The 27,801-nt window shown below is 36.9% G+C and overlaps 1 protein-coding gene and 1 long non-coding RNA gene across 3 annotated transcripts in view; one reads left to right on the top strand and one right to left on the bottom strand.

Annotated features, from left to right (window-relative positions):
• The window catches only part of CNTN4 (contactin 4), a 952,644-nt gene that overhangs the window by 277,437 nt on the left and 647,406 nt on the right, over nt 1-27,801 (bottom strand). For both annotated transcript variants that reach the window (XM_025885702.2, XM_073901561.1), the window contains exons 5-6: nt 25,960-26,086; nt 17,715-17,890 (exon numbers count right to left, since the gene is read on the bottom strand). In XM_025885702.2, the coding sequence (XP_025741487.1) occupies nt 17,715-17,890; nt 25,960-26,086 (303 nt within the window). The remainder of the gene's footprint in view (nt 1-17,714; nt 17,891-25,959; nt 26,087-27,801) is intronic.
• On the top strand, nt 8,182-20,894 carry LOC141374212 (uncharacterized). Its single transcript, XR_012380939.1, has 2 exons — nt 8,182-8,319; nt 20,678-20,894. It is a non-coding gene; the product is annotated as an uncharacterized lncRNA (long non-coding RNA).

The following is a 27,801-nucleotide window of genomic DNA, read 5'->3' as shown; positions in this document are numbered from 1 at the left end:
TTTTATTAATTTGGGTACTTTCTCTTTTCTTTTGGATAAATCTGGCCAGTGGTTTATCGATCTTATTAATTCTTTCAAAGAACCAACTTCTAGTTTCGTCGATCTGATCTACTGTGTTTCTGGTTTCTAATTCATTGATCTCTGCTCTAATCTTAATTATTTCTCTTCTAATGTGTGGCTTAGGCATCGTTTGTTGCTTTTTCTCTAGTTCTTTAAGGTGTAGAGTTAGTTGGTGAATTCAGGATTTTTCTATTTCTTTGAGCGAGGCTTGGATGGCTATGTATTTCCCCCTTAGGACTGCCTTTGCAGTATCCCATAGGTTTTGGACCGATGTGTTTTTGTTCTCATTGATTTCCATGAATTGTTTAAGTTCTTCTTTGATTTCCTGGTTGACCCAAACATTCTTAAGCAGAGTGGTCTTTAGCTTCCAAGTGTTTGAATTTCTGCGAAATTTTTCCTTGTGATTGAGATCCAGTTTTAAAGCATTATGGTGTGAGAATATGCAGGGAATCATCTCAATATTTTGGTATCAGTTGAGACCTGATTTGTGACCCAGTATGTGGTCTATTCTGGAGAAAGTTCCATGTGCGCTTGAGAAGAATGAGTATTCTGTTGTTTTAGGGTGGAATGTTCTTTAAATATCTATGAGGTCCATCTGGTCCAGTGTATCATTAAAAGCTCCTGTTTCCTTGTTGATTTTCTGCTTAGATGATCTGTCCACTGCTGAGAGTGGAGTATTGAGGTCTCCTACAATTAACGTATTGTTATCAATATGACTTTTTATTTTGGTTCAGAGCTGGCTTATGTAGATGGCTGCTCACATGTTGAGAGCATAGATATTTACAACTGTTAGATCTTCTTGTTGGATAGACCTTTTAAGAATGATATAGTGTCCTTCTCTGTCACTAATTACAGACTTTAGTTTAAAATCTAATTTGTCTGCTATAAGAATTGCTACCCCAGCTTTCTTTTGAGGTCTGCTGGCATGGAAGATGGATCTCCATCCCTTCACTTTCAGTCTGGATGTATCTTTAGGTTCAAAATGAGTCTCTACAGGCAGCACATGGATGGGTCCTGTCTTTTTATCCATTCCGCAACCCTGTGCCCTTGTATAGGAGCATTTGGGCCATTCATATTGAGAGTGATTATTGAAAGATATGAATTTATTGTCATCATGTTGCCTGTGAAGATGTTGTTTTTATAGAGTGCCCCTGTAAATTTCTGTTGTATATCACTCTTGGGGTCTTTCTCCTTTTATAGAACCCCCCTTAATATTTCTTGCAGGGGGGCTTAGTGGTCACATATTCTTTCAGTTTCTGCCAGTCACGGAAGCTCTGCATCTCTCCATCCATTCTAAATGACAGCCTTGCCGGATAAAGTATTCTTGGCTGCATGTTCTTCTCATTTAGTACCCTGAATATGTCTTGCCAGGCCTTTCTGGCTTGCCAGGTTTCTGTGGATAGGTCTGACATTATTCTGATGTTCCTCCCTCTGTACATAAGGAACCTCTTCCCCCTAACTGCCCTTAAGACAGTTTCCTTGGTTCTAAGATTTACGAGTTTTACTATTACATGCCGGGTGTTGGCCTGTTTTTCTTGATCTTGGGAGGGGTCCTCTCTGCCTCTAGGACGGGAATGTTTGTTTCATTCCCCAGATTAGGGAAGTTCTCAGCTATGATTTGTTCAAATACATCTTCTAGTCCTCTCTCTCTCTCCACTCCCTCCAGGATCCCAATTACTCTGACACTGGAACGCTTCATGGTGTCACTTATTTCTCTGATTCTATTTTCATGGATTCTGAGTTGTTTTTCCCTGGCCTCCTCTTTTCCCTTTTTATCTATTATATTGTCTTCTAGGTCGCTTATTCATTCTTCTGCCTCACTTACCCTAGCTGTTAGATTATCTAGATTGGATTGGATCTCATTGATAGCATTTTTAAGTTCTGCCAATTCAGCTTTCATTTCTGCCCTTAGAGACTCTATGTTGCCATTAATTGATTTCTCCATTCTAGTCATTGTCTTCACAATTGGTAGCCTGAATTCCATCTCCGACATCTTGGTTATATCTGCATCCATTTGTAAATTTGCAGCATAAGTCATAATCTCTGAGTCTTTTCTATTTTGGGGGTTCCTCCTCCTAATCATTCTGTTGAGGGGTGGTTGAAGGAATGTATAGAGTCCAAATTATTGACCACAACCGAAGCAAGATGCACCTGTTTTCTTGGGACCTTAGGGTTGCTGTCCTCTTGTTTTCCCAGCCTGTCTTCTGGGGGCAGGGCCTGCCATGCTGTTACTCAAGCAACCCTGTTTGGGCGGAGTTGCCCTGCCCCCCTGTGGCGGGGCATGGGCTCAACGAGAATCAGTTTTTGGGGCTTTTGTTCTCTCGTGGCTTTCCTGGCTTTCCGCATCTCTTCTGAGAGTCAGAGCAGAAGAGACTGTTTCCCACCCTCTGCCTCAGAGCAGAGAGATTGCAGTCTGTTCTTCAGTGAGCTCTCCAGGCCACACTGTCTCTGTTTCTGTCCGTGATGCTATAAACTGCAGCGGCCTGGGTTCTGCACCCCTCCGCAGTGCCCCCAGTCCTGCCTCCAGGTCGGGGCACGTCTGTGCACTTTGTGCTTCTAAAACTGCCAGCCACTCCTAGTTTGAGTGACCTGCAGCTCCAGGTTTTCACTCCAGGGGCTGCCTAAAGTCCTTTCCTGGCTGCTAGGGGTCTGTGAGTCTATGCCCTGTCCCCAGCGCGGGAGAAGCTGTCACTCACCAACGGTGTAGAATCCCCATGGCCAGGCTCCCTCCCACTGCTGTTTATCCTCCGATATCTGCCCACAGAATCACGGCTCCCTGCTTCCTACCTCGAAACCAACCACCTGCGATATTGTTTGTAGAGATCCAGATCTTCTTACATCTCAGGCTGATTTCGTGGGTGCTCAGAGTGGTCTGGTAGATATCCAGCTCAATTCTGGGGACCAGTTGAAATAGGGTCCCCTACTCCTCCGCCATCTTTCCTTCCTTGATGATTACAGCTTTGTAATAGAGCTTGAGGTCTGGAATTGTGATGCCACCAGCTTTGCTTTTCTTTTTCAACATTCCTCTGACTATTCGGGGCCTTTTCTGGTTCCATACAAATTTTAGGATTGTTTGTTCCATTTCTTTGAAAAAAGTGGATGGTATTTTGGTAGGAATTGCACTGAATGTGTAGATTGCTCTAGGTAGCATTGACATCTTCGCAATATTTTTTCTTCCAATCCATGAGCAGGGAACGTTTTTCCATTTCTTTGTGTCTTCCTCAATTTCTTTCATGAGTATTTTATAGTTCTCTGAGTACAGATTCTTGGCCTCTTTGGTTAGATTTATTCCTAGGTATCTTATGGTTTTGGGTGCAATTGTAAATGGGATTGACTCCTTCATTTCTCTTTCTTCTGTCTTGTTGTTGGTGTATAGGAATGCCACTGATTTCTGTGCATTGATTTTATATCCTGCCATTTTACTGAATTCCTGTATGAGTTCTAGCCGTTTTGGGGTGGAGTCTTTTGGGTTTCCCACATACAGTATCATATCATCTGCAAAGAGTGAGCATTTGACTTCTTCTTTGCCGATTTCAGATGCCTTTTATTTCTTTTTGTTGTCTAATTGCTGTGGCTAGGACTTCTAATACTATATTGAATAGCAGTGGTGATAGTGGACATTCCTGCCGTGTTGCTGACCTTAGGGGGAAAGCTCTTAGTCTTTCCCCAATGAGAATGATATTCGCTGTGGGTTTTTCATAGATAGCTTTTATGATATTGAGGTATGTACCCTCTATCCCTATACTCTGAAGAGTTTTGATCAAGAAAGGATGCTGTACTTTGTCAAATGCTTTTTCTGCATCTATTGGAGGATCATATGACACACGAAAAAGTGCTCAATATCACTTAGCACCAGGGAAATCCAAATCAAAACCTCAGTGAGATACTACCTCACACCAACCAGAATGGCTAAAATTAACAAGTCAGGAAACGACAGATGTTGGCGGGGATGCAGAGAAAGGGGAACCCTCCTGCACTGTTGGTGGGAATGCAAGCTGGTGCAGCCACTCTGGAAAACAGTATGGAGGTTCCTCAAAAAGTTGAGAATAGAGCTACCATATGATCCAGCAATTGCACTACTGGGTATTTACCCGAAAGATACAAATGTAGGAATCCAAAGGGGTACGTGCACCCTGATGTTTATAGCAGAAATGTCCACAATAGCCAAACTATCGAAAGAGCCAAGATGTCCATCGACAGATGAATGGATAAAGAAGTGGTATATATATACAATGGAATATTATGCAGCCATCAAAAGGAATGAAATCTTGCCATTTGCAAGGACGTGGATAGAACTGGAGGGTATTATGCTGAGCAACATAAGTCAATCAGAGAAAGACATGTATCATATGACCTCACTGATATGAGGAATTCTTAATCTCAGGAAACAAACTGAGTGTTGCTGGAGTGGGGGGGGGTGGGAGGGATGGGGTAGCTGGGTGATAGACATTGGGGAGGGTATGTGCTATGGTGAGCGCTGTGAATTGTGTAAGACTGTTGAATCACAAACCTGTACCTTTGAAACAAATAATACATTATATGTTAAAAAAAAAAGAAGCAGGAAAGGAAAAATTAAGGGGGGAAATCGGAGGGGGAGATGAACCATGAGAGACGATGGATTCTGAGAAACAAACTGAGGGTTCTAGAGGGGTCTAGAGGGTAGGGAGGTGGGGGAATGGGTTAGCCTGGTGATGGGTATTAAAAAGGGCATGTATTGCATAGAGCACTGGGTGTTATATGCAAATAATAAATCATGGAACACTACATCAAAAACTAATGATGTAATGTATGGTGATATAACATAATAAAAAAAAGAAGAAAAAAAAAAGAGAATGAAATCTTGCCATTTGCGATAACATGCATGGACCTTGAGGGAGTTATGCTAAGTGAAGTAAGTTAGACAGTGAGAGGATTTCACTTTTATGTGGAATCTAAAAACAAAACAAAACAAAACAAAACTCCAAAATAACCAAGCTTATAGATACAAAGAAGTCATTGGTAGTTGCCAGAGGCAGGGTTAGGGGAGGATAGAGGGAGTGGGCAAATGGAGTGAAGGGCATCAAAGGGAACAAACTTTCAGTTCAAAATCAAAAACTCATAGGGGTGTAATGAGTTTTGTATGGACAGCATGGCAACTACAGTTAATAATACTGTATTGCTTATATGAAAGTTGTTAAGCATAGCTTAAAAGTTCTCATCCTAAGAAAATATTTTCTACAACTATGGGTGGTGATGGATGTAACTAGACTTATTGTAGTGATCATTTTGCAATACATAGAAAGAGTGAATCATTATGTTGTGTACATGAAACTAATACAATGTTGTATGTCAATTATACCTCAATTTAAAAAAAAAGGAAGAAAGGGAAAAGAAAAACAATGGTTTGTAAAAAATAGAAAAAGAATGAAGTTGGACCCCTATATCAACATATACAGTGGCATACCATTTGGCCATAAAGAAAAATAAAATACTGATACATGCAGCAATATAGATCAACCTTGATAATACTATGCTAAGTGAAAGAAACAGGTTACAAAAGGCCACATAATGTACGATGTCATTTCCATGAAATGTCCAGAATGGGCAAATTCATAGAGACAGAAAATAGGTTAGTGGTGGTCATGGAATGAGAGAATTGGGGAGTAACTGTTAATGAGTACAGGGTTCCTTTTTTTTTAAATAAAGATTTTATTTATTTTTGAGTGAGAGATAGCAAGTGTGCATGTGCATGAGCAGGGGGAGGGGCAGAAGGAGAGGGGAGAGAGAATCCTATGCGGACTCCCTGCTGAGCGCAGAGCCTGACTCTAGGTGGATCTAAGGACCCTAAGATCATGACCCAAGCCATAACCAAGAGTCGAAGGCTCAAATGACTGAGCCACCCAGGCACCCCCAGGGTTCCTTTTTTAAGGTGATAACAATGTTCTGAAATTAGACAGTGCTGATGGTATCAAAAGAAAATGTGGTATGAGAAGTAGAGACAATACTTCTTTAATGAATTTTTTTAAAGAAATGAGAAACACCATATTTAATATACAACTTTATGGAGGGCACCTCCCAGTTTTAGAAATTTAAAAATGTACTTCCCAGTTCAAGGAATAGAATATTTAGGAGGAAGTATTACCTCATAAACTGGTAAAAGCCAAGGCATTTATGTTTCTCTTGTATTCTTTCATTGGTTAGTTCCTATATTCATTCAGCCTCACTATTCCATAAGTATTTATTCAGCACCTGTCCATATATACCTGCCCTCATCTTATGGTGATAATATTTGAAAAAAGTAGAACAAGGTAATCACTGAGGCTAAAAATAAGGAAATCCATTTGTTGACTCTCTCACACTGCCCCATCACTGCCTTTTAACATAATTGTGGGCTACTTAAAGAAGGGTCTTTAAGGTATAATTAATCTGTATTTTATGAGGCCAAGTTAAGAGATTGCTCACAGCACAACAAAGGCACTGAATTTGGTGGAAGGGGGTGGCAGACAGTAAATGCTATGAAAAAATGAACACATCTGAAATGCTAATGATAAACAACAATTCAAATGTTTGGCAGCAAATTAATACTCTGATCATAACTGGTATATAGCTTAAATACATATACCAGGGATAAATTACAGATCTTCAGTACCATCCAGTGAGGGTTTAGTGCTTAGTACAGAATTTAATCTCCAGTAGAATATCTAACAGCATAATTTAGTTCTTGGAAAACACACACACACACACACACACACACACACACACACACACCCTTTCATGATGCTTCTGAATTGAGATTCAACCTCTGAACCCTAAAGCAAGCTTTGTTCTGTAAAGGGATCACTATTATACCTGTGAAGTAAAAAAAACTAGATAGTTTGGTGCATAAAATACATGTCAGCTAGGAGGTAAATGGCTTGTGCAGATTTGAGCCTACTCAGTGCAAGGCGCTGCCTGGGTGGACGATGGAATCTGGCCCTCACTAGCACAGGGGATTTCTGCAGATAGAAATGTCATAACACGAAAGGTAACAATGCATGAGAGACCACGGTCAAATTGTTACAGCCACAGGTAGGTCAGACACTCTAAATGTGATAATTGCTAGTTTCTAGGGCTTTGGTGTACCAGACAAAGGGGTCAAATTCAGGGAAAATGACCTAGAAAAAAGAAGTCCAGAGAGAGGGATTTGGGGCCAACAAACTACCCTGAATCACTTCAAATCACTGCCCTATGAAGAAAGGGCCAATCCTGCCTATTTTAGAGAAGGCCTAGAGAGGGCTATTTCAAGTGAGAGGTAGGAAGTGCTGAAGAAAAGTGACTTTTTGAATTTCTGTAGCTACCTTTTTCCATTATTTCATCAAATCATACTACATAATGTTCAAAACTCTATTATGCTTACCAGAGGCAAAAGCATGGCAGGACACAAAACTTGCACAGATAATCCCAAGATTAATCAAGGCCATTCCTCTCAATACTTCGGTCCCTAATACAGTCAAGTTACAAAAACACCTAATTTCGGCCTGATTCCCTAGATGGTTGTATTTTTCCTTGATGAAAGTGGTCAGCAAAGAATAGGAAAGGAACTGCACATATGCTGGTCTACTAGTTTCTTAGGGTGGCTGCAGACAAGTTACTACAAATTTGGTGGCTTAAAACGACACAAATTTATTCTCTCACATTCAGAAGGCTATAAGTCTAAAATCAAGGTATCAGCAAGGCTGCACTCACTGTGATGGCTCTCGGGGAGAATCCTTCCCTGCCTCTTCCAGCTTTTGAGAGCTGTTGGCAATCCTTGGCATTGCTTGGCTACATCACTATAATCTCTGCCTCTATGGTCACACTGCTTTCTCCTCTTTTGTCTTCTCCTCTCTCTCTTATGAGGACCCTTGTCATTGGATTAAGGGTCCAACCGCATACTCCAGATGATCTCACCTTGAGATACTTAATTTACATAAAAAAAGACCCTTTTTCCAAATAAGGTCACATTTACAGGTTTTAGGTGGATATTTCTTTGGGTAAGTTGCCATTCAATCCACTAGAGGTAGTCTATTAGATTTTGAATTCTGAACCATAACTGAATATGTATCTCCTCTATGACATCATAACCTCTCAAACAAAACTCTTGAGAAAGAATGGAGAGTGACATGATTAGAGTGATTCCCTGCAGTTGACATTTCCTGCCAGTCAGAAACTGCTCCCTCTTTCAACTGAATGGCGACACCTAAACTTTTGTTCACCAAAACTACAGTCAAACATAAAGCACAGTTAAGACTGTGGAAGAAGGTAAGACTGGATCCTTGTTCTTTTAAAATTAAACTGGAAAAAGTCAAAATTATTTTAATATTTGTTGACTGAATTACAACAATGAAACAAAAAGGGATGATATTTTAGTAACTTGTTGTTTTTTAGTTAAAACACAAAGTATTTATTTTTAACTTTACCGACTTTTTTAAAGTACTGTCTGATTAAGCTTCTTTGGATCCCCATCTGGTCTTGGTTGCCAATTTTCAGGTGAACTGTATTCTTAGAATGTTCTTGGTTTTTTAAAAATCTGCACACTTCATTCATTCAGTAATAAACTTTTTGTCAGTCATGTAGACCCCAAATTGGACTGTGGGATGAGTGGAAGGAGAAATACCTAATAAAATCATAGCCACAATTTTGTTAATTGTTTTTTGTTATTTGTACAATAATAAGTTTCATAGAAGACACAGAAAAAATACAAGTGATGATTATGTTGTATACCTGTGAATTTCAATTATTAATTACACCACAACTCACAACTACCCACATCACTAAGAAACAATATATAGCATGGCCATATCTGACTACTTAAGGTTTACATTATAAGATCTTCTAGGGACATTGATTATCACCAGTAATGTATTTCTAGTACTACAGTAAGTGACAGAGATTATCTACTAAAAGCATTATTTCAGAAACTTAGCCAGTTTTGGTTTAAATGCTTCTACCTATTCAGATGAGAAAAATGTACTCCTTTATTGAGAATCAAAGCTCTGCCTTGATAAATGTTTTCAGTTTTACTATCCAAATATTTCTTAGTTGATTAAGTTTTAATTGATCTAAATATTCACAAATTATTTATCCAAACAATCATCCATCAACATTTTATTGCTCAGAAACAAAAGTTTGCCTATTTAAACACACTTCCTAATTGAAAATAAGTCAAGCCAGTCATGGGTTTGGCCATCTATCCACCCCCCAGCTATTGTTCTGGCTGACTGCAGATTTCGTTCTTTGGCTATGAAAGATACACTAATTATTGAATATTGAAAGCAATGACCATTTGAAATTTACTGTGAATAGAAGCAATAATCAAGGCTAAAAAAACAGGTTGCCAAAAGCCCCAATTTGAACATGGTACAACATTCTAAACTTAATACACTTTTCTAGTTTTTATTACCATCAGCACTGCAGTCATCAGAGGGTGTCCAAGTTAAGGAGAACTCAGACAAAGCTCACTGGGGCAGCAATAAGAAAGATCTATTTCAATGAGACCATCTGATCAGCTGCTGTTCATCAATGAAATATCTTCACCATAAAAAATGTTGGCTGCCACATAATTGGTAAAGTTAAATGAAATTAACCTTAGAACGGATTGGTTTATTGAGTTACTTTACCCTTGTAGATACATTGCTTGAGGTCATAGGAAGGCCAAAACGGAGTGGCTTCTGCACCTAAGGAACCCCTTCACTTATCATCTCCATCCTTTTTCTGGCATCTTTTCCCTCTTCTGTCTCCTTCTCCTTAATGCAACCTCAGGAGGTAGATATGCAGGGTAGTGTGTGAGTCTAGTTTCTTTTCCTGCCTCAGGCAAGGTACCAACAGAGATCAGCAAAGGTAACACTCAACGGTTTCCTTCAAAGACCACCACCTCGCCCATGGCCAAGACAACTCCAGTTTCCCTACAGCAGGCAGGCGACTGGATTTTGTTAAATGATTTAATTTTACCATGAGCAATTCGGAGATACTTATGTATGAATTATCGTCATCCACGACCTGAGATGATGAAGAGCATTAAGTCTTTTGCTTTGAAGATCTGAACTGTGATAAAACAGCTGAACTTCCAGGATAAGGGCCCCAAACAATATTTATGAAGCAATCAAGTTTGATGGGCTAAAATCTGGAGTTATTGTATTATTCTCTTGGAAGCTCTTCATAATAATCTATATTTAAAGTGCATCTTTTTCACATGTAGGGGAGGAATGATATGGGAGTAAGAAAGCCTATAATAATATGTCATTTACTGCTTGGGGATATACAGTTTACCAACCCAGGGTTATTTACCACAAAATATCACTATTCAGAATGTTTTATAACCTACTTATAATAAATGGAAAATTTGCATATTAACTTTTAGAGCAGAAATATTGTTATTAATTATTCTCATTATGGAACCTGAAACCAATTATATTAAAATTAGAGTCACAAATGTATGCATAATTGCAGTATACAACATTATGCTTTTAGATGTTAACAGTAAATCAACATCATGATGACATCAAGGAATCTTATAACTAAAAAAAACAAAAAAATTAATGATGGAGATAATATATTAAAGGTTGTAAAACACATTAAAACATTCCAAGTTTGATGGAACACTACATCAAAAACTAATGATGTAATGTATGGTGATTAATATAACATAATAAAATTTAAAAAAAAATTCCAAGTTTTTGTCTCTAAAGGAAATACGTTATCATCCATGCAAATCTATGGTTTGAACATGAATTCCACTAGGAAAGTTTAGTTTTAGGTGTCATGGGGGAACCATACACAGCAAATGCCATGTAATGGATATCTGCTCAGGAATTAGGTGGTCAGGTCCCTATGGGTTCCCTTCCTCCCACTGCATCCTAGGTGAAAGTTATTTCATTTCACTAATTCTCAGATTCTTCACCTATAGAATAAAAATACCCAGCCTCCGCTCCTAGTTCAGTGCACCCTCACTCCCCTCTGCTTTAGCCTCACCTTGATTGATAAGAAAACACCCCTTCATCTTTATCTAACATGGCATAGCTTCATGTCTATTTTTATACTTTGTATAAATTCATCTATAGGACAATCTTGGGTTATATTAAGAACTAAATGGAATAATGTTTCCAAAGTCCTTAGCATAATATCTGACAGAGTAATAAAATTATAATAAACATTATAATGATAGGTAACATTTATTAAACCCTTAATGTGTGCTAGACAATGACATAGGAATTTTAATAGGATTAATTTATTTGATCCTTACAACAAAGGAGGTGTGGTTATTAACCCCATTTTATGGAGAAAGAAGCTGAGGCAGAGAGAAGCATCTTGTCCAAGGTCACAGGGTTATAGAAGGGGCTGAATTTCAAAGCAGGGAATTTAACTCCAGAGCTTGTGATCTTATCCATTAGACCTAAGCTCATAATGAATGTTAGTTATAACCTGATGGTCACCAGAGGGGGAGATAGGCAAGGGGACGGGTGAAATAGGAATTAAGATTTTAAAAATTTCTCTCTCTCTATATATATATACATAAATATATAAACATACATATATATAGTTTTTGCATTACATATTACTTTAGAAATATAAGAAATTAAACTTTACAATGTAAACTAAATGTCTAATTATATTTTCTAAAAGCTGAAAAAAGAATGCAGAAAAATAAACAAACGTTGATTATTATTTTTATTTTACAAAGATGGGAAAGAGAAGGACAGGGAAGAGAAGAGAGAAAAGTAGAGAAACAGTTATTACATAGCTTTCTCAAGCAAGGAAATATTCTGGGACTTTGCATATACTGCATAATTTAATCTTGATAACAATCCTAAGAGATAACTATGGTTATCCTCACAATGTTGATGTTAAGTCTGAATTTTAGAAACCTTATGGACACCTAAAGTGAAATGGAACCACGAACAGCATTCCATTCCATCTAAACTTAGGCAATATAGTATCTCAGCTTCTCAAATCCACATAATCAATTTTTTAAAAAAATAGTTATTGACTATATTCTAAGTATCTAAGTGTGTATTGTAATTTACTTTGAAAAATATATGTCCACATGTCTGAGAAAAAATTGTCCTGCTGAATTACCGTGCACCATGATTCTCAAACAGATTTATCTTGGGATACTTGTCTGGGAAGTGGGTGGCTGGGCTGATGAGGCTGTAGCACTTCATTCTGCATAAGACAAAGCGTCTTGAAATATCCCCACCATTAAGCGGTGGAAATAATGAACTGAAAGTCTCTCCACTCCTGGCCTATGTAAGAATTAAAGATCCTTCAACTTGCTTTTCCCCTTGGATGGATGGGAGATTAAGGCAAGGCTATTCCTAAAAGATTTTACTGAAGCTAAGTATATACTAAGGCCAAGTTTTCAAGAGTTGGATGGCATGTTCGATGCATTCCATACATGAATTATTTTTTATTAGGCTAAGGTCTCCTGCCCCAACATATACCCTTATCTGGAATAAGATGTCAACTGTCTTCCACATAACCTCAGGGTGGAAATGCTTGCACCCTCTTCCAAAGCACTCCCAAAGGATCATCAGAAATTATTTGAATTCAGTGGTTCAAATCATGACTTAAATATGGCCTGATGACTTTAACATCCACTCTTATTATTTATTCACTTACTTAACAACTATTATTACAAGTTCAGTAAGGGCTGGGTACTGGGTAAACTCTGGTAAAAACAAACAAACAAACAAAACTTTTTAAAAAGATCTTGGTCATTTACTTGAGAGCGAGATAGAGTGAAGGGGCACATGAGTAGGGGGACAGAGGGGGAGAGAGAGGGAGATAGAGGATTCCAAGCAGACACCTGATGTGGGGCTTGACCTCACAACCCTGACATTATGACCTGGGCAGAAATCAAGAGTCTGACACTTAACTGACTGAGCCACACAAGTGCCCCAACCCGGGTAAATTAATCAATGAGGTTTTGTGGCCCTAGATATAACAGAAGGAGTAAACAGTAGAAGAGCTATGGGTAGTCTTGTGACAGCAAGAAAAATGAATGCTAATGGCTTAATATTACAGGGGGGCTGAAAAACAAAACATGATCCAAATTGCATTATAATAATGTACGCTCATGAAAATGTCCACATCTCATCAAGAGGGACTTAAATTATGCTATGCCTTTTTAATAAGAAAGGATTTCTATCCTAAGGATATTGAATGAAAAAAATGGTGGGGAGGAGTAGGTTCTTAAAGGCGTCATCCCCATTAATGAGATATTTTGCTTATGTGAATTAATTCATTCTTTAAAAATGCTAAATACAAGAGATTATCAAATTGTCTACAAAGCAGCATTAAAAGATTTAAAAATCATCCATAAACAACGTCTACCTTATAAGAATGCCCTATAAATTTATATAAAGTATAAAAATGAGACTTGAAGCTATGACATGTTAGATAAACATGAGGGGATGTTTTCTTACCAATCAAGGCGAGTCTAAAGCAGAGGAGAGCAAGGGTGCACTGAACTAGGAGTGGAGGTTGGTTTTCCTTGGCTGTCTCTTATTCACTGTGTAAATAACCATGAGTAATTCAGTTACTCTAATCTTAATTTTCATTTTTAAAATGATACAGGCCAGGAATCTTTTAAGGTCTGTTTCAGCCATAAAATCATATGATTAAAAATGAAGAAGTATTTTCACTTGCATATTAGTAAGTATGGGCAAAAGACAAGATTTTCCCCTCACTGGTGATCTCACTGGTGATGAAAATGTTTGGGGTGAAAGCAATTAGTAACATTCAGGAGATGACATTGTCATTGTCGACTTACATCACTGAAGAAAAGCATTTTATTCTAAACAATTAAAACTGGTTTTTGAATAAAGGCAACATCTTTTTAAAAAATTTATTTACGGCACCTGGGTGGCTCAGTCCTTAAGCGTCTGCCTTCGGCTCAGGTCATGACCCCAGGGTCCTGGGATCGAGCCCTGAGTCGGGCTCCCTGCTTGGCGGGAAGCCTGCTTCTCCCTCTCCCACTCCCCCTGCTTGTGTTCCCTCTCTTGCTGTGTCTCTCTGTCAATAAATAAATAAAATCTTAAAAAAAATTATTTAAAAAGGATAGGAAAAAAAGTCTAGAAACTGCAGAGTGAAGACCAACAGGCTGGATTCTAGAAAATGACTAGAATATAAAGGTATGGGTTTATAAAAATACATCATTCCCCAAATAATTTTATTTCACTAAAGAGGAAATGAATTAAAGAATTCATTTATTCATACATATAAAGTGTTCTAGATTTTGCAGATATAAGGATGGACAGAATAGTCTCAGTTCTCTTAGAACTTAGATTCTATCATAGCGATTACATAATGAGAGAAAATAAATATATAAAATCATGCTAGGTTTTATTAAGTCCTAATGAATGAAAGAGAGGATGCTGTTATATACAAGTAGAGGGCTGGAAGAAGGTAAGCAGAAGAGAAGAACAGAAATGATAGGAATTACTTCTTAGGTTAGACCGGGTGAAGCGAAAACTTTCTCTTAGGAGCTCATACCTAAATTGAGAAGGAAGGATCATGAAAAGTGAGTATGTGAAGGATCATGAGAAAAGCATGTAAGGCAGAGGGAATTAACGTATCAAGGCTCAAGTGCAAAAGATAGATTCTCATTTTCAAGAAATTAAAATGAGACCATGGTAATGAATTTGAGATTTATTCTAAGTGCAGTAGAACGCATAAAACAGCAAAGTGGAATGATCTCATTTGCATGTTTAAAAGATTAATCTGCCTGCTTTATGATAAATGGTTAAAGAAGATATAGAGAAGATGCATAGAAACCAGGTAGGAGGGGTGCTGAAGAAAAAATACATCTTGATTTTACCAAGGCATTTGACAAAGATTCTCACTACTTTAAGAGTACATAGGGGAAACTGGGGTTCAATTACAGTATGTTTGGGAAAATTTGTAGCTAACCGAACAAGAATATGCAAAGAATATCAATTTAAAAATTCAATCTCATCTTGTTTCAGTGGAAGTTCTGATTGGCATGCTGCCCTGTCCTGGTCAACCTATTGTATCAATTATTTGAATGTACACATGCTTATCAAATTTTCTGCTGACATTAAAGTAGGAGGACAATCAATATGTCAGATTTAAAAAAAGATTTAAAACAATTTCAACTGTGAGGGAACAAAGGGTCACCAGTCAGAAGGTGAATTTAACAGGGGTAAATACAATAGTCTCAATTTAGGTTAACAAAATAACATGGTTGGGTACCTTGGGATTAATAGACATTTATAAAAATGAATCCTCAGATTTTACAGGACTGCTTGTTCAAAATAAGGTTACGATGTGAGACTGGGGCTTTAAAAAAAGATGAATATCAATGTCAGCTGCATTAATTGAAAAATAAGTTCACAGTGTAAGCTACTACTGCTCCCATTGTCCTCTGCAAAGGTCAAGGCACATGCATAGAATTGGGTACATTTCAATATGGTCACAATTTAATAGATAAATTTACATAAATGGGTGTGTCACGAAGACGATAGTTGTAGACTAAATACTTGGAAAAGATGACAATTATGAATCAAGGGACATGGTCATGTTTTCACATATTTGAAACCTAACCAGAATCCTACAGTAAGCATTGGGAGTTAGAATGATAGAAATTTAGATATTTAGCCCAATTTTAAGAAAGAGATGTTGGGTTTGTTTTTGTTCTTTTGAAAAACGAGAGCAGTCTACCATGGGTCAGGATGCTTTGTGATGAATAGGTGAGATCTCTGTTTTTAGAATTTCTTGAACAACTATCAGCCATGGATTCTTAAAGTGGCAGGATGCCTACATTACCCATTAAGTGGGATAAGCAAAGTGGACTCCAAACACTGGTCCTCAGGCCAACTCAGCCACAAAATGAATGATAGAGCTTTTCCTTAGGCTAAAATAATGTAATTAAATGACCACCCTCAAATATGATATTCTGTTGTTTGGATAGTTTTGGTAGTAGAAATGCCTGGACTCTTACAAAAGGATAGTCTTAAGAGTTGGTAATTTGTTTTTTTTCAATGTAATAAATTAGAAAGATAGGGTTGGTAATGCTATATCAACCTTGATTTTTTTATTGTTTCTATTGCTATCTTAAAAATTTTCTTATACTATGAAATCCAAAAATCAAAGAACTAATCTCACTGAGTGCAGAGATCTCCCTACTCTGAGAATCAAAGATTACATGATTATTTTTCAAAATGAATCCAACAAAATTCACTTGTCATTCCTAAAAAAATAAGTATAGGTATTAGACTTGCATTAAACCAAGAGAAATAGTTTGGTTCTATAGCACTCAATTGGACACATTATCCTTCTATTATTCTGCACATCTAAGAATATTTGGAAGATTCTATCAGGAAATATTCGCAAACAAAATAATCTTGGAATTCTATATATGCCTAATACTCAGAAACTTTATTTCTCAACTAGTAAAAATGCCACCTGATGGCAATAATAGATTAAGCACTGGATATTAGATATATTTGATGTTGAGTTCCCAGAGAGGATTTTGTTAATGAGAATATTCTACAGTGTTACTGCCAACAGACTTTGTAATTATGAAACCTTTGACATTAATGCACTGCTGTATGAGTTGGGATTTTACACAAGGAAATATATAATCATATGCAAATACATAAACCCTTAAAAATGTAGCTGAACATCAATTCTCAAAGGCATCTATACTCAAATGTGTACTCACTGCTCTTGCCTGTGGATTTTATTTTCAACTTGCTATTTCTAAATTCCACTCTCTTTGATTGCTCATGAACTTTTATTAGATGATGGTCTTAAGAGATGGCAATTTATTTTTTAAATGTTCTATACTGGAAATATAAAAGGTATAATGTAGAAGTTAACACTCTGTCTCTACTTTTTGTTGTTATTGTAGTGGTTTTAAAAATTTTCCTAATCTATAAAATAAGAAAAAAACTGGAGAATTATAGGATTAATAAACTACCAACGTTTTTTGCAACTCTGAGCTTTATGGTTAAATACTTCTCAAATTGACTATTATAGGCAGTTCAATTGCTTGCTTATACACACTCTATAATGTGTGTGTGTGTCTATGTGTGTAATTTCTTGGTATGTAAATTTATTTGTGTATAAATTTGAGTGTGTGTGAATTTATATATGTATAGACAGTCCCATAACAAACTATCATATAATCAAACTGTCTTCAACTTTATAAAAGCAGAATACATCTTTCCATTTAGGTTTACAATTTATCCTGTAAACAAGCTATTACCCAAATATGAAAAAAAAGGTAAAGATCATGTAACAAATTAAAATCTATTTAGTTTTTAAAAATAAACTGTTTGCAGGAGGGGAAGAATGAAGAGGGGAATCAGAGGGGGAGACGAACCATGAGAGACTATGGACTCTGAGAAACAAACAGAGGATTCTAGAGGGGAGGGGGGTGGGGGGATGCGTTAGCCTGGTGATGGGTATTAAAGAGGGCACGTTCTGCATGGAGCACTGGGTGTTATACGCAAACAATGAATCATGGAACACTACATCAAAAACTAATGATGTAATGTATGGTGATTAACATAACATAATAATTTTAAAAATAAATAAATAAATAAATATGCAAAAAAAAAAGAAACTGTTTTAAAGGCTTAATGGTACAAAAACTCGAAGTAACATTTGCAGCATGATGTATTGCTACTTACAGGCAAACTGAAGCTTTGCTTCTCTGCTAACAATTGTTCCAAATGAGTTTGTTGCTATGCACTGGTACGTTCCAGCATCTTGGGTTTTATTGGGGTTATTGATCAACAAGCTGCCTTCAACAACACTGTAGCGGAAATCCACACCAATGTCAACATCTGTTCCATTTAATTTCCACCTATAGTATAGAAATGCCAGTAGAAAAAGCCTTGTAATATTAATCAATATTTCTGAATCATCATGTCTTTTACAGTAAACAATGATATTAAAATTTTAACACCTCCTTTTGTGGTTAATCTGATACTACACACACTTCACTTTTTTTTTTTTTTTAATCCCCATACCATCTTGTACAACTTTCTTCAAAAAAGGCTCCTCAGCAAAAGTCCTTTTTCTAGTTTGAAGCTAATCTTTTTTTTTCCCCCTCCTAGTTTATAGTTATTCTTTAAATGGGTTTATACAGATGACAGAATACACCACTTTCAGGCAGATTGTTGAGTATTTGATGGAATTGCAGCGGAGTTGCTTTGATTTGGTCCTTAATATGACTGAAATGGCTGACTGCAAAGTAGAGGAACTCTATTGATCTAAAGCTGTTTTAGGGACCAAACTAGTCTTAACCATGGATCACTTTGAAGATCTTAGCCAATGGCACTGTAACATCAGTCAACCATCCCAGTAAACTGCAGATCAGGCCATTAGATAACAGAGGCAAAGAGAGTTTTGTTGTTCTTCTGTTTGTTTACTTGAATCATCTATTGTATCTGACTCTAGTGTTTGGCCCTATAAATAAATTTTACTGGGACTCACACATTTAAACAGTAAAGCTTTACTAACAAGATCTACTTCTTTTTCTTTTCTTTTTTCTTTTCTTTTCTTTCCTTTTTTTTTTTTTTTTGCAGCCAATAACATTCCAAAAAGAGCTTATTTAACCAAATTGTCTTCCTTTGAATACTTAGGAAATTTTGACCTAATACAATTCAATGGCTATGTGTCTTATTTTTTTCTCCCCTTCCCTCCCAAATTCTGCACAAATATCATAGTTGAAACTTCTGAAATATCAACAGTCTCACAGTACTATTCATCACACTGGGAGACCAAAAAATAAGGAAACGCTGAAGCACAAAGGAAATTGACAAGAAACAGTAACAGGACTAAGAATGAGAGACTTTCATTTTTATCTCCTTCAATCAGTAAAAAACAAACAAAAGCCATTTAAAATGTATTTGTGTACATACACGCGCATTGTGCATCCTCTCATAAATTCTGGAGTACTACAGCTGGTGTGTACAGTGTAAAAGGATTTAAATGAAAAAATGCAATCCAGTTTGTTTCAAGATTTTGGATATTTGGTATCCACAAAAGCAGAAGTTTAAGGATGATCCTTTTCTTTCTGTCAAGATCTCTCTCACACTTCAAGGTCAATTTTAAATCACACCTCTTCCAATGAAGTATTTTTCAATATTCCTAGTCAAAAAAAAATTTTTTTTAAAGATTTTATTTATTTATTTGACAGAGAGAGAGACACAGCGAGAGAGGGAACACAAGCAGGGGGTAGTAGAAGAGGGAGAAGCAGGCTTCCTGTGGAGCAGGGAGCCCAATGCGGGGCTTGATCCCAGGACCCTGGGATCATGACCTGAGCCAAAGGCAGACGCTCTAGGACTGAGCCACCCAGGCGCCCCATTCCTAGTCAAAATTAATCAAAGTTTTCCACAATCTCCTATAGGATTCTCTCTGCTCTATTATGTAGGAATTCTGCCTTCACTGTAGATAATTTGCCTAGATCACTTTTGCATTGTCCCTTCAGCAGTCTAGACCTTGACACTTTCTTGTGCTCAATAAATGCCTGTGGAACCTGACTAAATATTTTACTTCTTTGCTGTATATTTTAGCTTTGAGCATGCACAGTTTATGAAGCATTCTAGCCCACTACAGCGTGGTGGTGTATGTTTGTTCACATCTATGTCTTTGAAATGTAAAAATGTAGAGACATGAGGGGCAGGAAAGGTAGGTCAAAATCACAAAATGGGCCATAGCTCTTTATGTGTTTGTTTATAAGAAGATGGGTATTAGAAACAGATATTGTTTTTAAGCTTGACAGTAATTCTGTGTTCTGACACAGGCATGAAAGTAATAAGCAATAAAAGGAGAAAGCCGGGTTCTATTTTAGCAGGTCTATATGAAAATGAATCTCTAGAAATGACTGCCTGCCCTGGACATTTTTTTTTTTTGAGTCAGCTGATCACGTCTTGGCTATAACTCTCACTTCAAATGATAGTGGAGCAATTTAATATGACAAATCTAAGAACTCAAATAGGAAATTGCAATATAATGTGAGCTGCAAGCAGAATGTGGAATTTAGAAATGGACCATGTGAGCCTTTTTAGAAAAGTGGTGGTGGGCATAATGAGAACACCTCTGTAAGTTTGTCTATACTAGTTATCTCAACCTAAATGCTCTGCAGAAAGTCCTTTAATCTATTTTATTGCCTGCTTTTACATACAAATAGCAAAGGAAAAGGGATTATTTAGAAAATAAAGTGCTTGCTGTGAAATACAGTTGAGACTAGATTACAAAGCACTATACCCAGTTTTATTGCAATGCAGTCAATGTTCATTCCCACTGAATGTGGATTGCACTGAATTCCTTATCTTATCCCATACTGGAACACTCTTGAAAAATCAGTTTATTTTCAATGTTTGAGTCATCTTTTAACTACTGGTAATAGAGACAATGCCCATGTGGAGCAAAGAGAGATTTTCCCTAGGGTCAGGACAAATTAGTTAGTCTCATAAACTGATTTCTGAATCACTTGGGGAACCATAACTCAACTCTTTCCAGAGAGTCAGGTTGTGCCCAACTAAACACTGACACTATGAAGTTCTGGGAGGTACAATTTTCCAGACTTTGCTGGGAAGCTATCTATAGAATCTGTTGTAATAAACCCCTCTCTCTTTGTTCACAGTCTCAACTTTGGTATGGAAGAAGGGGCAAGACCTTTGTGACTTGGAATTGGTTGTTTATAAACTAAGTTGAACACAAACCTCACAGCAAAAGTACTCCAGCCAAGTACTTGAACGTCCATTCTGTCTGGAAAGGGAAGCTGAGTGCAATAAGTAATGTCACAAGTCTTTAAGAAACTCTAATACAAGGAAAGTTGGCAAAAGTCAACACTCTTTAAATTTTTCTGGGTCTGGGTCAATCCTTTCAAAGTTGAGGGGCAGGAAACAATGAAAAGAGAAGGCTCAGTAGAGGGAATAAACACAAAGAAGAGAGGTCAGTTGTGGTGTTTGAGGAAAAACCTAATGCTGAAAATCCCCATGGAGAGTTCACCTTGAATTTCTCCTACTTGTTTGTTCTCCTCAAAGTCAGCCTGAGCACTGAAAAAGTGTAGCCAGACAGATGTTTGAAAATACCTATCTCTCCATTCTATCCCTTACTCTTTCCTTCAACAAGAGGGAGTTTTTAGCTCCCAGGCAGCAACTGGCTATTATGTTAGAGAAACTGCCAAAGGTATAAAGGAAAACACAGTACCCTGCAACCAACTGCTGGTGCATTTGATAAAAGTTTTCTTCTCAGCTTTTCCAGGCAATCTTTAAAAACATAATAGGTTTATGTTCCCCTGCTTATTTTAAATAACAAAGCAGGCCCCTGTATCTTGAAACCAATGCTATAAAAGCAATGTTAATTAAATGTCACAGTTTGGGGGCGGGGGAACGAAGCAGCAACTTGCCAAATTCTGATACAAAATTTGTTTTCATTTATGGCTAACATCTGAACTTAAACTTGGCTCTGTACTGAAAAATAGGCCCATTTAACTCATCATTTATGTATGTAGGAACCTTTGCCTCTTGCATTTATTTTTTACTATATAACACATCTTAAAATATCTGGTTTAACCTTGAATTCAACATATTCTAGGGAGAATAAGTGCACATTCTGGTTTGCCCAGGACAGTGCTGGTTTTACACCTGCTGTCCTAGAATAATTATTAACAGTGGCCTTTTACTCTCAGAACTGTCCTGGTTTGAATGATAAATTATATATCCATTAGAGAGGGTCTTTCTTTTCTTTTCTTTTCTTTTCTTTCTTTCTTTCTTTCTTTCTTTCTTTCTTTCCTTCCTTCCTTCCTTCCTTCCTTCCTTCCTTCCTTCCTTCCTTCCTCTCTCTCTCTCTCTTTCTTTCCTCCCTCCCTCGCTTTCTCTTTCTTTCAGTAATGCACTTCCTTTGGCAAAATATCCATATAGCAAAACATCATTTGCCCTCCAGATTCAGTTAAGTATCTCCTTTTCTATGAAACTTTCCCTGTTATTGTCCCCTTGCATCCTGAAGTAGACTTTCCTCCAGGACGCCCTAGAACTTGGACATCCTTTACAGCACTGATAGCACAATTCTTACAGAAGAGCACTGCAGCTACCTTCACCACTTCTCAGCAGTGCTGCAAAAAGCACACTACTTGAACATGCAGTTTATTAATCTTTGAGTACCTAAAACCTAGGGTGGTGGCCGGTAATATAGTGGTTTAATACAGTGGCTTAATACAGTGGTTCAAAAACCTTTCGTGGACCACATTTTTCAGAATCCTAATCCATACCCCAATTCAAAGGAGAGCTGCTGTGGTGGACTCCTGGGTAGAAACTCTACAATTACTCACTGCGGGTAATTTCTGAGCCAGTTCCATGCACCTATAATTCATAGTTTGAAAAACACTGGGTGGTGTAATGAACGATGATATAGTTGGTGAATGAATGAATGAATGAATGGGAACAAAAGTTAAATTCTAAAATAATTTCTACTACACTAATACTACCATCCTTTAACTTGTATCAGATGTCATTTGCCTTCTGCCAATTTATAAACTAAATATCTCAGGTCATCTCCCACTTCTGTGGATCCTTAATGATCCAATCTCTTCCTCCCCTAAGCTATGACATATGTTATCTATTATTTTGGTTTTTACACCCTATTATATATTATTAGCTTAAAGTCTTATCATTAAATGTGAATAGAGGCAAAATCATATTAGATATATGAGTCACGTCTCTGTGTGACCCAACAAACATTCACCAGACATTTACTTTTTTTATCTTTCTGTGAATTTCACTCTTTCCCTTTGAAGTCCCAAGACCCCTACCCCACCCTCCTCCTTAGTTCAGAATGACATATATACCATATTTTGGCCTGTCTTTGGAATTTCATGTCTGTGTAGATTCCTCATACATATGAATTTAAATTTGATTTTCTTCTGTTAATCTGCCTCGTGTAAATTTAATTCTTAGTCCAGCTAGAAGAATCTTGGACATAAGAAAATTTCATCCTCCCTAACATTATAAAGAATCACAAGACAATAAAGATCTGTGTCTAAGAAAAGTAATATTACTTTTAAAGTCTCCATCTCTGCTTTGATTCTAGTGACTCCCTTCTCAATAGTTAATTATAATCTCTAACGTTGCCTTTTTCTTTCCCTTGATTTTATGATTTTATCAAGTATGCTGGTATCCTTAAACAACTGTTCCATCTTATCTGCTCTTGAACTTTATAAATATGGAATTATACTAGTCTTTTGTGACTTGCTTTGTTTGCTGAAAATTATGTTCCTGTGATCCATCATATTGCAGCTGTAATTCAATATTTTCACTACTGCATGGGGTTACCTTGTATGAACACACCAGGTTATATTTATTTATACTATATTGAATTTAGTTTTCTAAATTTCTGCTAATCTGCTAGGTTTGCAAGAATGTGTCATTTTTTAATTTGTATATTTCTCCTCACTAATGGCACGGACAATCTTTCTACCTATTAAATGGATATGTGATATTCCTTTTCTTAGAAGTACCTAATCAAGTCTTTTGGTAATGTTTCTAGTAGGCTACTAAAAAAAAGTTTTTTACTTTTTGATTTGTGAGGATTTAAAAAATATTTTTGGATATTATTTCTTTGCCAATGACATGTATTAAAAATATCTTCTCCCAGTTGGAAGCTTGAAATTTTACTCATCTCAGTATCTCTGTTGAACAGAAGTTCTTAACGTTAATGAAGTTAAATATTTTCTTTTCTGATTTGTGTTTTTTCTGTCATATTTGAGAAATATTTCCTTTTCTCCAAAGTCATAGATATGTATGCCTATCTTCTTTTAAAACTGTGTATGTGCCATGTAGGCCTTCTAAGTCACCTGAAATTGGTTTTTGTGTACGTGGTCAGGGAGGGGTCAAATTTTACTTCACTTTTTTTAACCATGTGTATGAATCCATTGTGCAGTATATCTTTTTAAAATTTATTTCTATTATTGTCATGACTTCTAATTTTTCTTTATCTCCACAAGACAGTATATATTGTTATTTTTATTGTTTAGTATAATTGCAATTGATTTTAATGTGGAAATATTAACCTTCACCACTTGCTTTACTATCATTTGTTCTTGTATCTCAGATACTTTGCTTGGGATCACTTTTATTTTGTTTCAATTATATCTTTTTAAAACATTCTTTAGTAAGTGTGTCTGCTGGAGTCAAATTTTATTTTTTTAAAAAGACTTTATTTATTTGAGAGAGTGAGAGAGAGAGGAGCCAGAGGGTGGGGTGGGGAGAAGCAGGCTCCCCTCTGAGGAGGGAGCCCCACACAGGGCTTGATCTCAGGACCTTGGCAAGGAGCCTGATATGGGGCTTCATCCCAGGACCCTGGGATCACAACCAGAGCCAAAGGCAGACACTTAAGTGACTGAGCCACCCAGGCACCCTTGCTCGAGTCAAACTTTAGTTTCTTTTTTTAATTTTTTTATTTATTTGCGAGAGAGAGAATGAGATAGAGAGCACAAGAGGGAAGAGGGTCAGAGGGAGAAGCAGACTCCCCGCCGAGCAGGGAGCCTGATGTGGGACTCGATCCCGGGACTCCAGGATCATGACCTGAGCCGAAGGCAGTTGCTTAACCAACTGAGCCACCCAGGCGCCCTAAACTTTAGTTTCTGAATGCCTGAGAACACACTTATCTTGTTCTCCTAAAAAACATTTCTGCTATATTGAAATTTGACAGTTAATCTCTCTCAGCATATCGAAGATTCTGTCTTCAATCTTGATTTTTTGTTACTATTGAGAAGTCAGTTGCTGGTCTGCCATCTATTTGAAGGTTATCTATATTACCTATACTATTTTTATGATTGTGTCTTCAACTTGGGTGTTCTGCTGTTTCACTATAGTAATTCTAGATGAGGCTTTATTTTTATTTGTACTCCTTGAAATTCATTTGGCTACTTAAATATATAGCTTGGAATTTATTTTATTTTTTAAATTTTTTTTAAAGATTTTATTTTTAGGTAATCTGTACGTGGACCCAACATGGTGCTGGAACTCACAACCCCGAAATAAAGTGTTGCATGTTCCACTGACTGAGCCCTCCAGGCACTCTTATAGCATGGAATTTTTATTTAGCTTTGGAAAATTCTTAACCTTCTCTTAAAATATTGCCTCTGCCTCATTCTCCCTTGCCTTTCCTTATGGAACTTCGATTAAACACATATAAACATTTTCTTTTAATCTCTTTTTTTTTTTGGCTTTCTCTTTCTCTCCCTCTCTCCTTCTGCTTCTCTTTCTCCATTTCTGCTACTTTTGAATGATTTCTTCAGATATACCTGGCAATTTATTAATTCCCCTTTCAGCTGTGTCTCATCTTCTATTAAAACCACATAGCACCAAAGTTTGAAGTAGGCAATTACTTTTGTTTTACAATTCTTTGGGGAGGCAAGCTTATTTCTTGTTACAGGCACCCTAAGTACATAGCCTTTAGGTCCCAGGTCTATTCTAGGAGGTATTCTCATGTTAGACTCTCCTCTTGGTGACCCTACGCTACAAAATCCAAGGCTCTAGTTCACATAGTTCATCAAGGTGAAAACTGCTTTTAGGGGGGTCAGTTTTCTTCTCTGGGTTCCCAACCCACTTATTTTTTGACTTCTGAGTACTTCTTATTATGATACCAGTTTGTTGATGCATATGTTAAAAGTGATTTAAAAATATGTTAAGAAATAGTTAGGCTTTCAGTGAGGGGGTCAAATAGGATATATAATGCCTTAGGACAGCCAGAAACAGAAGTTGGGCACTAAATATTTCATGAACACAATGATCTCTTTAGTGTCTCAGGGTATCTTATGATGCCTGTCTGAAAGATCTTTATGTAATTAGTACTCTATAAGTACTTGTCAATTTTAATAACAGAACTTGTATGCACGGAAACATATGATTTAAATTAACGAACCTGATATGCGGTTTTGGATTCCCTTTAACTTCACAGTTGAGCTTCACCTTTTTCTCCTCAGAATTCAAAGGGAACATCACATGACTTGGTTCTTGAATAAAAACAGGGCCATGCAGTGTGTAGTCATCTGAAATGAGAGGAGATAATGCCCAAAAATGAAGAACATCTTCCAAATACGAACAGTAACAGGAAACAACAAAATGAAAATAAGAGTGGTAAAATAACAACAACAAAAAAAAATAGTAATACACAACAGATTTAGTTTCAGCCTTTAGATGAAATTTCCCACTGAAGACTAATCCTTCATAGATTATAATGAAGTGGAGACACAGACTCTCTTATTTCATATTGACAACTTATTTTTATGAACAATTTCCAGAATGCTTGACATTCTCTTTCCTTTCCTCTTACTTATTGTTCCATCTGCCTTTTGCTCACCCTTTTACTTTGTTTACATTTTGTGCCTTCTACAGCTCTTGTGCTGCTGTCATCCTGGGAGACTGTCTAATGTCACAAAGTTAAAAATTTCTCTGCTCTGTAATGGGATAATATAATTGGAAACAAGCAATGATGATTTCATAAATACATTAATAATGGGAAACATCTCTGTACTCCTAAAATATGTATAAAAGTTTCTTAAATTGTCTATGTAAGTAAAGAACAACCTAGAGTCATGATTCCCAAATTATCTGATAAATGACCAGCTTGTTTTTTTTCCCAACCTATTAGGGATCCATATGTGGGTATGTTTGTGGAAAGAGCATACAGTCGGATGTGTGACTCAGCACACAAATTCAGTAACACCGAAACTAGTCTATAGCTAGTTCAATGATACTTGAGTATACAACGATGTATGAGTTTCTAAATGCTTTCTCTCAATTAACAGTGACTAGATGTATGAAACTTACTTTATCACAAAATAGCAATAAAGTTTAAAGACTGGACTAATCCCCAAACCAAACTTGAAGTAGCAGCATAGAGTACACGTTTCTAGAGTACACACAACATAATAAAGATTAGTCAAAATGCATCTCACCCCCTACACCCATGCAAGTGATTTTCATTCTTCAAAATCCAGTTCAAGTTCTTTTTCTTTTTTTATCCTAGAAAGCTTTCCTCAACCTTTATCTTCTTTGTTTGGCCACATGATTCTTCAATTATATCTCCCTGTAGCCACTTAACTTTCTCTATCAAGTGTATCTGTACCTTGCTTTTTCCTGCTTTGGGCAGTAAGCTCCTTGAGAGCATGATGTACCGTACACAGTTGGTGTGTTCTGATACCAATACCAAGTATGGCAGCTTATACATAGAAGATCATTATAAGGATTCGTTCTATTTGTGTGTAATTTTTAATGTATTCAATCAGCTGACATAGGCATTGCCTGATGAATTTCCAGAGAGAAGGGCCAGTGGCTATGATATAAACTAATACTGAATATCATCCTGGAGCTGACAATCCACTCCCTGCTTAGGTGTGATTATTTTGAAGAGTGTGAATTGCAACTGCTATCCTGGAAAACCTTTATAACCAGCCTTTGTTGATAGGTGATAAGATGAGAGTAAATTCATACAGATGTATCAGGACTGAGGAAAAAGAATAAAGCTGGCTTGGGAATCTTGGTGAAGGACAGGAAGTAAGGTAATTTCTTTTAAGGCTTATAACCCAGGCTTAAAAAAAATCCATATGTTGAAGCTGGGATAGAAGAAAATGTCAGGAGACAAGATGACAAAACAGAATTCTATTTTATTATAGAGGAGTAAGGACAGCCAATGACCTCGTGGTAAGAAAAACAGGATGTGAATTCAGAAAAACCATAAACTGAGATTCAATGCCTTGGGTCA

This window comes from Callorhinus ursinus, unplaced genomic scaffold (assembly GCF_003265705.2).
Source record: "Callorhinus ursinus isolate GAN/ISIS: 27379988/994484 unplaced genomic scaffold, GSC_fseal_2.0 scaffold15, whole genome shotgun sequence".
NCBI lineage: Eukaryota > Metazoa > Chordata > Mammalia > Carnivora > Otariidae > Callorhinus > Callorhinus ursinus.
Note: the sequence above shows the minus strand (reverse complement) of the source record. Positions and strands in the feature narration are given on the sequence as shown.